A 12337-nucleotide genomic window follows, 5' to 3' on the forward strand; every position below is an offset into this window, starting at 1 on the left:
GAAACATCAGGGTTAGGGGATTCTAGCTAAGCTTACCTAACAGGAATCTTGCTGAAGATAGTCTAGGGTGATCAGACATCACATTAAGGACAGTGGAAGAGGTAGAATCTTATCAGGTACTAACAGCAGTAGTTAGATATCATGTGGGCAGCTTTGCTGAGCTGACATAGCAATATCATTGTTAAATCTTGGTTTTACAAAAAAAAAAAAAAAAAAGGAAATCGCTACAGAAGATTCAAGTGACTAAATTTTGATCAAACAACAACAACAACAACAAAAAACCCCAACAACTCTATACCAGGAGAGATATTTATTATAGAATCATTAGAGGGGTGAGGAAATGACTCAGTGACTAAGAGTGCTTGCTGTGCATACGTGAGGATCTATGTTCAAATCCTCATCACCCATATAAAAAGCTGGACATGGCCTGTCCCATTGTGCCAAATTCCTCTAGAATTGATGCTCTGCAGTTGCAGGTGGAGAAGTGCCTGAGACATTCAAGCAGATGTAACAGAGTATACTTTGGCCCTAGGGAGATATGTCCAAGTCCCTGGCTGCATTTAAGCTGCCTGGGAATAGTTTTTTAAATACCAATCCTTTGAATCTCATCCCATCCCAATTAAGGTAGGATCTCCAGGGTAAGATCCACAAAACGAAATAAGCTGGAGAGGTAAATTTTTTATGTGTTTGTGGTTAAGGGGGGGGAAGAGCTTAGGAAATCATGGAATGTTTATGAGTGCTGCCATGGCCACTTTAATGAATACATTTGGGTGGCTCCCCTCCACCTGCCACCAGGGAACCAAATACTTTCATTATGTACCTTAATTAAGCTCTTTTTAAAAAGCACTTGGGGCCATAATAAGATAACGTATGGAGGGAATAAGCATCATCAGCTGATTTTCCCTTTCTTCTGCTACCTTGGTTAGGCTATGAGAGCTGGATGTCCCTCTAATTATAGCAAAAACAAGCCCCCAATTCTTTCCCCAGGGCAAGGGTGTCTTTCCCTCCCCTGTATTTAAAAGTTACATTATTCCCAAGAGATAAAAGACTTCATGTACATGGTCCTAAACAATCATAAAATTTCACAGAGAAGACCCAGAACCCTTTGCAAGTGTTTTCTGGAGTCTATTCCCTAGATACTCGTACTTATTCCTGTTCCCTGTAAAAAATGCGCTTTTCTGGTGGGCTTCACTAATTCTGTAACAGCAAAAAAACACACATGGAGACTCAAACACTATATATCAGTCTTGTTCTTCAAGAAGTGAGTAGGGATTAAAATGGGAAGCTGGTCCTCCCTTGGAGTCTGCCATTTGTATGCCTTCCAGAAGCAAAACAGCAGAACTGAGGTCAATACAAGAGGCACCTTTGTGTGGAGCTCGGCATCAAAAGGTCTCTGATAGCAAAAGCTCAAGTGTGATGCAAGATAATGTAACGACACAGTAGTAATAACGACCTACACTTTTCTTTAACCTTCTCATACAACCTAAAGAATGGGGCAATAGAGAACCATGCATTCAAACATTCAAACATTGACATTTGGGGGTGACAGTATAGCTCCTGGTCGGCTACGTGATTGCTTGTCTTGGGTTCAATGCCCAGTGCAGCTGAAAAAAGTGAAGTTGAAATTTATAAAATGAAACTGGCTTTAATCTATGTAAATAATGATTTTTTTTTTCTCGTGGTTCAGACTTCTGGTGTATAGCCTAACAATATTGATGGTTTTCAGCAATTATTGTAGCCTCTATTAAAAAAAAAAAAAAAAAAGCTGGAAAAAACTATCTGTGTTTGTCAGCCACAATTTTGTGACCCAGTGTCCAGCAGAAAATACTAAAGTAACTTTTGCTTTATTGTCCATACATGGTAAATAAATGTTTTCTTGGTACAAGTAAAGTTCTGGATACCTGACCCAACTCTTTTCAAGACAGAAAATGATTAAAGTACATCCCAGGGACGCTTAGACAAGCCTAAGCACAGTTAAAGCATTTTTGAAGGACTATTTGGCCAATGCAGAAACAGCTTGGTAACATTTATCTAGCATAGAATGTGACTTGTACTTAGATTAAAGAAAACAAATTGGCTTTGGTTCTTCTGATATATGTCCACTCTGTTACCTAGAATTGTGCACATTCTAACTAAGCACTGATGATTTTTGACATTTCAAAAGTAAACATGGGTAACTTTGAACACAAGTAAAAAAATTTTTGCTTAACCAAGAATTATAAAATGTCTTAGTCACATTTCTATGGCTGTGATAAAACACCATGAACAAAAGCAACTTACTTACGAGAGAAAGGGTTTATTTGGCTTACAGATTACAGTCCAACATGAAGGGAAACTAAGGCAGGAACTTAAGGCACAGAGATCAGGGAGCAATGCTGTTTGTCAGCTGTCTATCTGTGGCTTGCTCAGCCTGCTTTCTTACAGTACCCAGGACAACCTATCAGGTTGTAGCACCACCCAAAGTAGCCTGGGCCCTCCAACATCAACAGTCAATTAAGAAAATGCCCTACAGACTTGCCTACAGTCAATCTGATTGAGGCATTTTCTCAATTGAAATTCTTCTTCCCTAGGAGAAGAGGATCTTCCTTATCAGTGAACTCAGAAGGGTGCAGGGAGGAGTTGAGGGAGGGAAGGGAGTATTGGGAGGGAAAGAGGGAGAGGGCTACAGCCAGAATACAAGTGAATGTATAAAATTATTTAAAAATAAAAAAATATTAAAAAAAAATAAGTAACAAGCCCAAGATCCAAAGAAATGGACTGAAGGCTAAAGACTTTTAGCCTCTGCAGAGAACTGATCTTTTCAAATCTTTGGGAATAAATGGAAGAGGAAGATTGGAAAAAAAGAAAACAAGAAATTCTTCTTCCCTGCTGACTTTAGTTTGGCCAAGTTGACAAGAAAGAAAGAAAGAAAGAAAGAAAGAAAGAAAGAAAGAAAGAAAGAAAGAAAGAAAGAAAGAAAGAAAGAAAGAGAATTTAATCAGTATACAAAGTATGAAGAAAATCTGAAAAATAATTATATAGCAGTTTCTTGCTAAATCTTCAGAATTAATGTCAAGTACTTATAAATGTAGGCAGTATCTGCCCTAACATAAGTTGTAACTACTGTGGCATTAGGAAAGTCATACTTATTGTCTCAAACCCTTCTGTTCTACAGAAAGATCAGTCTTTTGTTTCTGAACTTCCTTCCTTCACTGTTACACAGGCATGGTGGCACATTCCTGTAATTCCAGTTCTTGGTAGGTGGGGTGAGGAAAATCCAGAGCTCCGGGTTAGCCTAAACAAAACACCTGATAATGATTACAGTATTTCAATACATTTCTCTTCAAAATGTCAAAGGTCCTATAAGAGGCAGTGCAGGCTTTTAATTCTTACACTTCAGAGGCACAGGCAGGGGGAGTTTTGTGAGTTCAAGGGCAGCCAGGAATAAATAGTAAAATGCCTGAGAATTAGATAGATAGATAGATAGATAGATAGATAGATAGATAGATAGATAGATAGATAAAATGTTACAGGTTATGTAATTATAACTTAATCAGGTCAATCCCATTCACCAAGATCATCATGGCATGTAAATAATCACTTGACTGATTAATGATTGAACTATTGATTGGTTGATTGGTTGATTGATTGATTGATGCTATGTTGGGCATCAATCCAAGGCCAAGAATAAAAATTATGTCACTAATCTGTACCTCTAGCTCCAGGTGCAAATTTGTAAAGGACAAAAACATGACATACCCGAGGGCACACATGCACAACCCACCCCACACTCACACACAGAATGACAATAGAAAATAGCATGTTACTCTATAGTCCTTCCAATCTGTGAAATGTGGAAACTGAGGTTGGGAGTACCTTCATCCTTAGGGGAAGGTGAAATGAAGCTTTCCCTGTCAATCCAGCAAAGTCCCCCTTTCTTTGGTTGAGTCCATAGGAAGTGCTTTGTTAGGTTGCAGGAAAAAAAAAAAAAAAAAGCTCTAGACAATAGTACTCGGAATGTCAAGCAAGATAGGAGTTTTTAAAACCATGAATAAAATTAAGGAGATGGCTGCTAAAAATGTTACATTTCCCCTGGTGTGAGGGACCATAAACTACAACTGGTCCGTGTTTTCTCATCAGGGGATTGCATCACTCACAGTTAGTTGTCAGAGCTTCTCTCCTCCTCACTGTAAAATTAGCAATAAGAAAATGAAACTGAATGATCTGTATCCCATTAGAGAGAGAATGAATGAGGGAGATAGAGCTGCCAATCACATCAGACAACAGTTCTTCCTGTTTTCTTGTCATTCTGGGCCTGAAACCAGAATCTTGTATGTACTATTAAGTACACTATATCAGTGCTGTCCAAACCTCTAATTTGAACACTTTATCTGGGGTTTAAATTTCCTGGTATTTTAACCCTTTCCTTGTATGAACTGTTTCTGAGCCAGATCTTTCTCTTGGTATCCTGCTCCACTAATTTCCTTTTTGACTTAAATAGACGTGATTTCCTTAATCTTCCCTAAATTTCATTAAATTGACTTTTGCCCATCAGTTAGGCTTTCTGCCTACCACATTAAGACATTCTAGAATTTTAATTTTATTATCCCATATTTGAACGCTCTTCTCTATTTTAATACCAACTGCTAAGTGAAAACTCCAGAATGCTTTCAATCTCATTACCAATTAATAGGTCGAGCAGAGTGTGGTTAATGGGAGAGCCTTGCAAAACTTCATTGGGCCTTAGTCAAGTCTAGCAACTGCACTCAAATCCGTACTTTGGATGTCACTGCCCAATTAGCTGTAAATGTGCCCCATTTTTCTGTAATCATGATTATTTTTCTGCCTAACTCATGATACAGCATTTTAAGAGATTTTTATCCCATGTATTTTGAGAATCACACAGTAAATTGAATCAATGCTGCTCTTGTTACAGTTTTAAAAGGAACTGCAGTCACTACATTTCAGACCCCCAGTGAAACCAAGAAACATTTCAGCTGCCATGTCTACATTTTAACTACTCATGTTTCTTGCGGTACTGATAAGAAACCGGACCTCTCGTTTGTTGAATTTTCGATTTTTAGGTGTTTTTAAAATAGAATGTCTATGAAAAAGCGAGTTGAGCAGAATTCAATAGACAATATGACAAATCCGTTCAACAGAATATTTTTCAATCATAAAAAATAGTCTCCTGGGAAATCTAATAACATAGATGAGTCTCAGAGCAATTAGGCTGGTGAACACAGCCACAATGTTATGATTCAGCCTACATGGCATTTAGAGGAAAAGCAAAAACTATAGCTACAGAAATTAGAGCATCAACTTTCCATAAGAGGATGGTAGGGACTGAGAAAATGGGAATGAGAAAACCTTGTGGGTGATTGGAGTAGTTACACAAATGTTTGTTACAACACACTCAACTACAAAATGCAAGTACTACTTTATATAAAATCGAATTAGATAAACTCACCCACGCAAAGAAATCATTATTACAATAATGTAGCTAGAGAAGATGGCTGAGTGGTTAAGAGCCCTGGCTGTTCTTCTAGAGGAGTTGGATTAGATTACTAGTACCGACATGAAGGCTCACAACCATCTATAAGTCCAGTTCCAAGGTATTTGAGACTTTTGTTTGGCCTCTGTGGGCATCAGGAATGAAAGTGGTGCTGAGGCATACATATAGGCAAACACACACACACAACAAACTTAAAACTTAAAATATAGAATTATGGGAAATTTTGCTGGATACAGTGGCACATCCACAAGAAACAGGCAAATCTCTGTGAGCTTAAGCCAAGCCTGTTCTACAGAGTGAGTTCTAAGACAGCCAAGGAAATACAGAGAAACTCTATCTCCAAAAAACAAAAGCAAGAAAGAAAAAAAAAGAGAAAAAAAGAAAAGAAAGAAAGAAAGAAAGAAAGAAAGAAAGAAAGAAAGAAAGAAAGAAAAAGAAAGAAAGAAAAAAGATTGCAGGCACATGTTATGGAGAAATGGAAATAAAAAAGAGATAAATGTAAACTAAACATGGTACCACATGCCTTTAATCCTAGCACTGTGGAGGGAGAAACAGGAAGATCTCTGAATTCGAGGCCAGCCTGGTCTACAAAGTGAGTTCTAGGACATCCCGGGTTTTACACAGAGAAACCCTGTCTCGAAAAGCAAACAATCAAAAACCAAAAAACCAAGAGAGAGAGAGAAATAAAAGAGATTTAAGTTAATATTTAACAGTTAATATCATGATTTAACAGTTAATAAGGGTTATGTTTCAGAAAATAGGAGCTATTATGTTACATATAAAGAGTTCCACAATAAATTTCTATTTTAATAATTTTTGTTTGGGATTTCTGAGACCGTGTCTTGCTTTGTAGCTCTGACTGCCCTGAAACTCTCTATGTAGACCTGGCTGGCCTCAAGTTCACAGGAATCCACCTGCCTCTGCCTCTCAAGAGCTGGGATTAAAGGCATGAGCCACCACCATCTAGCTACCTGCAACCATGTATCCAAAATAAGACTTCCCTAGTCTAATACTAAGCTTCACCCCTGTTAATTATACTATTGCCACTTTTAAATTTTAAGCTCTTTGAAAACAAAGCAAAGTACCTTAATTGCAATTTACTCTGTCATCTGCTTGTATTACCTGCTCCCAGAAATGAATCTATTTCTGTGTTGTTTTTCATCCTTGCTCTTCGAACATATTTTTAAACTGATTCCTATTACTCTAGAGACCAGAGAGTCCCAAATGAAATCAAGAAGGATTTAACCCTCTGTTAATTAAATTATTCATACCTAAGGGCTGTAAAGATGACCCAACAGTTAAGAGCTCACACTTTTTTTGCAGAAGACTAGAGATCAGTTCCTAGCACCCATACCCATGTCACATGGCTTTCACCCACCTATAACTCCAGGTCTTCGGGTTGGAATGCAACACCTTTAGCTTCTGCAGGCTAGAAGATGTGTATTCGCGTCTTTTTGAGGTATTAACATGCATAATTATGATGATTAATTACAGTTTTTAAGGTTTTTTTCTTTTATATATGTGTGTGTTGTGTGTGTGTGTATGGATGGATGTGTGCACATGTGTGCAGCTGCTCACCGAAGCCAGAAAAATACGTTAGATCCCTTGGAAATGCTGTCGCTGGAGGTTGTATGTTATTCAATGTGCATGCTAGGACCCACTCTCAAACCCCCTGAAGAGCAACAAATGCTCTTATCCATCGAGGCAATATCTCCATCCCTATTAATGGAGTCAATCACCTTTTCACAAACCAATGGCCATTGTCCTATTATCTTTTGGGAAATAACTGTTTATATCTTTTGTCTATTGTAATAAGATTTTTTTATTTTTTATTTTTTACAATTTGTTCACTTTATACTTGGATTGTAGCCCCTTCCCTCATCTTCTCCTGGTCTGATCTTCCCTACCTCTTTGCCCCCAACCCCTTACCCCCTCCCTTAATCTACTGAAAGGGGGAGTTCTCCTCCCTTACTATCTGATCCTTGCCTATAAAATCTTAACACTGCCTGGATCCTCTTCCTCTGTAGGCTGGCATGATCCCCCCATCAGGGGAAAGTGATCAAAGAGCAGACAAATGAGTTCATGTCAGAGACAGCCCTTGTTCTCCTTACTAGAGAACCCACATGGATACTGAGCTGCCATGGGATACATCTGAGCAGGGGGTCTAAGGTTCTCTCAGAACATTGTCCTTGGTTGGTTCATCAGTCTCTGCTGGCCACCTGGGCCCAGCTTTCTTGGCTCTGTTGGTCTCCTTGTAGGGCACCTGTCCCCTACCTTTCCATTTTATGGTTTTGGTTTCTTTGTAAAAAAAAAAAAAAAAAAATCAGGTGTTCATAGATGTGTGGGCTTATTTCTGGGTCTTCATTTCGATTCCATTGATCCACCAGTCTATTTTTATGCCGATACCATGAGGTTTCATACATGTTTGAGATTTCAATGCCACATCACATTCATGATTTCATAATAGTTTCTACTGTGACACAGGCTGTGTTTTCATTTCCTGTTTCCTTGGCTATGTCAAAGTTTTTAGTTTGCTGCAGCTCCATTTACTTTTGCTTTAATTGATCTGTTTCTGGTGTCATATTCAAAAGTCATCACATATGCTCTTAGTCTACCTAGGTCTGAAATTCTTCCTTACAGTATTTCTTTTTCTTTTACTTTTTCTGTATAGTTCACATTGTGTGTTACTGTGAAGGAAACTTGACCCACTTCATTCTGGAATGAGAAGGATCAGCAGAATAACACGATTTCCATCATTCTGTAATGATATACAGTTTCATGAGAAAATTTAAGCTGACATTGTATCACTTTAATTATTTGGATGCACAAATGTTCTTACAAACGGCTATAAAAGTGCCTATCTCTTGCAGCTGGCATGGTTTCATGCAGTATGTATTTTTTTAATTATGCAGACATTGTTAAATTAAGCTGGTAATGACATTTATGTATTGATTTGCATGTTGAAGAGAGACAGTTAAAGTACATTGCTTTTGTTGAAAATCATGCAGTTTACCTTGGACTTATTCATAAAGCTGTGAGTCCTTCAGCTTGCACCACGTTCTTCAAGTTCTTGATTATGAAAAGAAAACCCCTACTATGAGTACTTAAAGTGAAGCTTAGAGTTGGAAAAAACACTACTATTCTCATCAGATCATTGTTCTCTTATAAGTTCAAATAATTTCCTTAAATCACCAGAAGTGTAAGGCTGGAAGTAAGGTGAAGATTTTGAAAGTGTGATTTTTATTTGAGGGCAAAGATGACATCAGAAATTGTTATTGCTAGGTGCATACTCTGAACACGAGAAAGCTGATCCATGAGAAATCTTACTGGGCTAAGAGTTATCTTTTAGTCTGATGACAATTCTCTCTAGAACATGGATCATTATAATATTTATTCATATCTACTCATTGTGCATTTGATTTGTATCTGTGGGAGACAGTAATTCACTATGTGCATTCAATCCTGCTAAAGTCTCTCAAGTACTTGGATGACAAGTGTATGCTACTGCTCCCAGCTCTTCTTAATATTGGTAAGCCCTGCTCTGGGATAGAATACTAGGAAAAATTAATTTTCCAGGCAAAACAGCACAGCACAGAAAGCAAAATTATTTCAGAAGAAAACTGAGCTACAGTCACTATCAGGAAAGGGGTTTGGGGCTGGGGAGATGTCTTAGAGGGCAAAAGCAGTTTTGCTTGTGCAGAGAACCTGGGTTCAGTTTCCAGGACTCACAGGGCTGCAGCAAACTATCTGGAACTCCAGTTGCAAGAGATCTAACGCCCTCTTCTGGCCTCTGTGGGCACTGCCTGTGCATTGTGCATAGATACACATGTAGCCAATTAAAGCGAGAACAATGCAGATTGACTTCTAAAAAAAAAAGAGTGAGAGAGAGAGTAAAATATACCTTCACACTTAGAACAAAATAAGGAATGCCTGGTTTCTCAGGAAAATCATTTAATTACATCCTCGCTGTCTTGGTTCACCTGTAAATGGCCATAATCGTGTCTACTCACCAATGTTACAAGTAGGGTATGTGAGGTGACACAGGGAACTAAGACCGTGTCATGTTCACAGTTCAAATAGTGTCTGTTAAATTTACTGTTTAGCCACAGTGAAACTGAACGCTGTAACTCGACTCTAATAAATAAATATTCTAGTAAACATTCCCCGAGCTAAATATCTCAAAAGGATTTCTTTTGTGAGTGCCACCATAATGAATTCTTCTGTAACTCCCCATCTCTCCATTTATCATCCGTACTTCCTGTGTCTCACATGATGTGACTTGCCTGCAGTTGTCCCATTGTAGACATAGATTTAAATAAGCTTTCCTGGCATTCAACATAAGAGAATACAGCAAAAACATAGGTATATGGTTGAACTGTGATTGTATGTTGTACTATTAATTTGGAAGCAAACAACGTCTCAAAGGTCATGACTATTCTTATTTACTAAATTATCAGTGATCTAGCAAAGTATTGCTTTGTTATATTAATGTCAAGCTCTGGAATAGGGTAAAGGTAGTGAGCTGTTCTGCAGATGCTAGAAATCTCTAGACCAAAGTGAAGGAGAGGCAAAAATGTACTCCTGCCAATGAATGTATCACAGCTGTCGACGCCTGTAACGTACAGAGCCCTATAGCTAGAGCACCACCCTCACTCCTTTCACAGATTGATGTCATTGACATCCGATAAGGCCAATTCTATTAGTACTTTCACTAAGGTGGGCCAGCAGGCTAACTTGGAGTCCTTGTTTGCATTGTTTCAAAATCTCATTATTTTGGATGATAAAGATTATGTATTTTACTAGGGGTAACCAGCATCAGTTAACATACTAAGAGAGTAGTATCTGATGAAGAGCTACTATTGTCATTTTCACCTTAACAACCTATATATGTACACAGTTGGTAGCTTTGCTTATTGGATATAGGACATGTATACACATGTTGTATTATATGTTACAGTATATGCATACTATGTGCCATGCATGCTTTTTTATTATGTGGTATACAAGCCATGGAAAGAAAACTGAGTGTATCACTTCAGGGCGATTTGACAAAAATGAATAGTATGGGTGATTTTCCTCACAAGAGTGTTAATCTACAGTTATATACTTGCTTAATGAGAAATGTCTCTCCTAATTGGAAGTCTTACCTATGCTGAATTTGAAGCAGCGTTTCTCACACACAGGTATAGTTTCTACTCGTTATCTTCCGAGACAGAGACAACAGCTTACATATTATAGAACTTTATTTCTCCATATCTAGGAGTCTTGATATAAATAGATTCTTTCCAACCCCTTTTGTCTCTGTCATTAAGGTAGCATCTTCACCTGTGTGATGCATAGATCCTTCAAGAAGAAACGGAGACCATTCAGTGTCTGTCTAAGCAATGAGAACTACCTGTATCTAATTTACATTCTGCTGTGGACAGGTTGATCTCTGACCCAAAGGAGGACAAAAAGAAATCTTTCAGTGCAGTGCACAAGATGGATGGTTATATGCTTAGAAAAGCACTATTGCTATGAGATCAGAGGAACCAGCTATCAGGCACACTCAGCTCACTCTGCTTCTCTTGCGAGTCATTTTAGTTATACAAAATGGCCCACAGATTGTTGTAACATAGATACATGTGTTGTATTATATGTCATAACATATGTATAACATGTGCCAAGTTAACATGCTATTTAACATGCATTAATCATGTCTACTGCTCACACCCAACCTTCTGCCAATCCTCTTCCTCAACTCCAAGAATTGTCTTTCTCAAATATTATTTATGCCCACACATGCACACATGACATTCTTTCAAAAGCAAGATGATCCTTGCTTATAGAGAGATGCAGTTTCTGCCTACTTAGTAATGAGATGAAAAAAAAAAAAAAAACAAGTCACGTGTTACTCAGACATGCTAATAACTTATACACATAAAGCCTGTCAACAATGTGCCTTTGTCTCAATAGATCATAAGTTTCTTATGGCCGAGGGGAATAACTGAATACCATTGTTTTTCGTAATAAATAGAAACAGCACAGAACACAGTTTCTGGTTCAAGTTTCTGGTTTAAGTAAAGGAATTTTTATGTTCCAAATGATTCAACTATATTTTTTCCTACTTCTTCTCATTTCCAGTTTGATCACTCACGGCTTTGGGACACCAGCAATATGTGCAGCTCTCAGCACTTTCCAAACAGTCCTCAGCGAGATGCTAAACTACTTGGAAAAACACACTACTCACAAAAACGGTGGCGCGGCAGACTCTGGCCAAGGACATGCCAACTCGGAGAAAGCCCCGCTGCGGAAAGCTTCAGAAGCTGCTGTGAAAGAGGGCAAAACCGAAAAGACAGACTAGCTACATCAAACAGAATCTATTTCTGGAGAGTCCTGCTGCTCATATTTTTTTTTCTAATATATATATATCATTGAGGGTGACTAATCTTCAGCGGACCAAATCTTTACCCTCCCGAGCCCTCCATAAGATAAAGTCAAAAGTGGAAAAGAAAAAAAAAAGAAAAGAAACAACAAATGACAAATCCAAAAAAAAAAAAATGAAAGTAAGGAAAACAGCAGTGTAACTGTGTGATGAAATTGTTACCTTTTAATTTTATGTTATGATAAAACTCCTTCTGTGCACGTAGTTGATTGCTCTGAATTATATACACCATGGTGTTTTCAAGCACTTCTGGACTTTGGAGAGGCAGCACATGTTTTGTTTTTTTGTTTTCCACATGTAACTGATGCACTTTCTTATATAGATAGGGATCAGAGAGCATGACCAAACTGGAGTCCGCCACCAATGGCTGCAGCTCCAGTAATCCTTGACTTAACTCCCTGTCACTCAAGAGTGGCTCT

General features: G+C 38.1%; 1 protein-coding gene across 3 annotated transcripts in view; it reads left to right on the top strand.

Moving 5' to 3' along the window:
* The window catches only part of Tfap2d (transcription factor AP-2 delta), a 60922-nt gene extending 48883 nt beyond the window's left edge, over positions 1 to 12039 (top strand). For all 3 annotated transcript variants that reach the window (XM_021648333.2, XM_060369709.1, XM_060369708.1), the window contains one exon: positions 11618 to 12039. In XM_021648333.2, the coding sequence (XP_021504008.1) occupies positions 11618 to 11837 (220 nt within the window). In that variant the 3' untranslated portion in view covers positions 11838 to 12039. The remainder of the gene's footprint in view (positions 1 to 11617) is intronic.
* The last annotated feature ends 298 nt before the right edge of the window (positions 12040 to 12337 follow it).

Source organism: Meriones unguiculatus, chromosome 16 (assembly GCF_030254825.1).
Source record: "Meriones unguiculatus strain TT.TT164.6M chromosome 16, Bangor_MerUng_6.1, whole genome shotgun sequence".
Lineage (NCBI taxonomy): Eukaryota > Metazoa > Chordata > Mammalia > Rodentia > Muridae > Meriones > Meriones unguiculatus.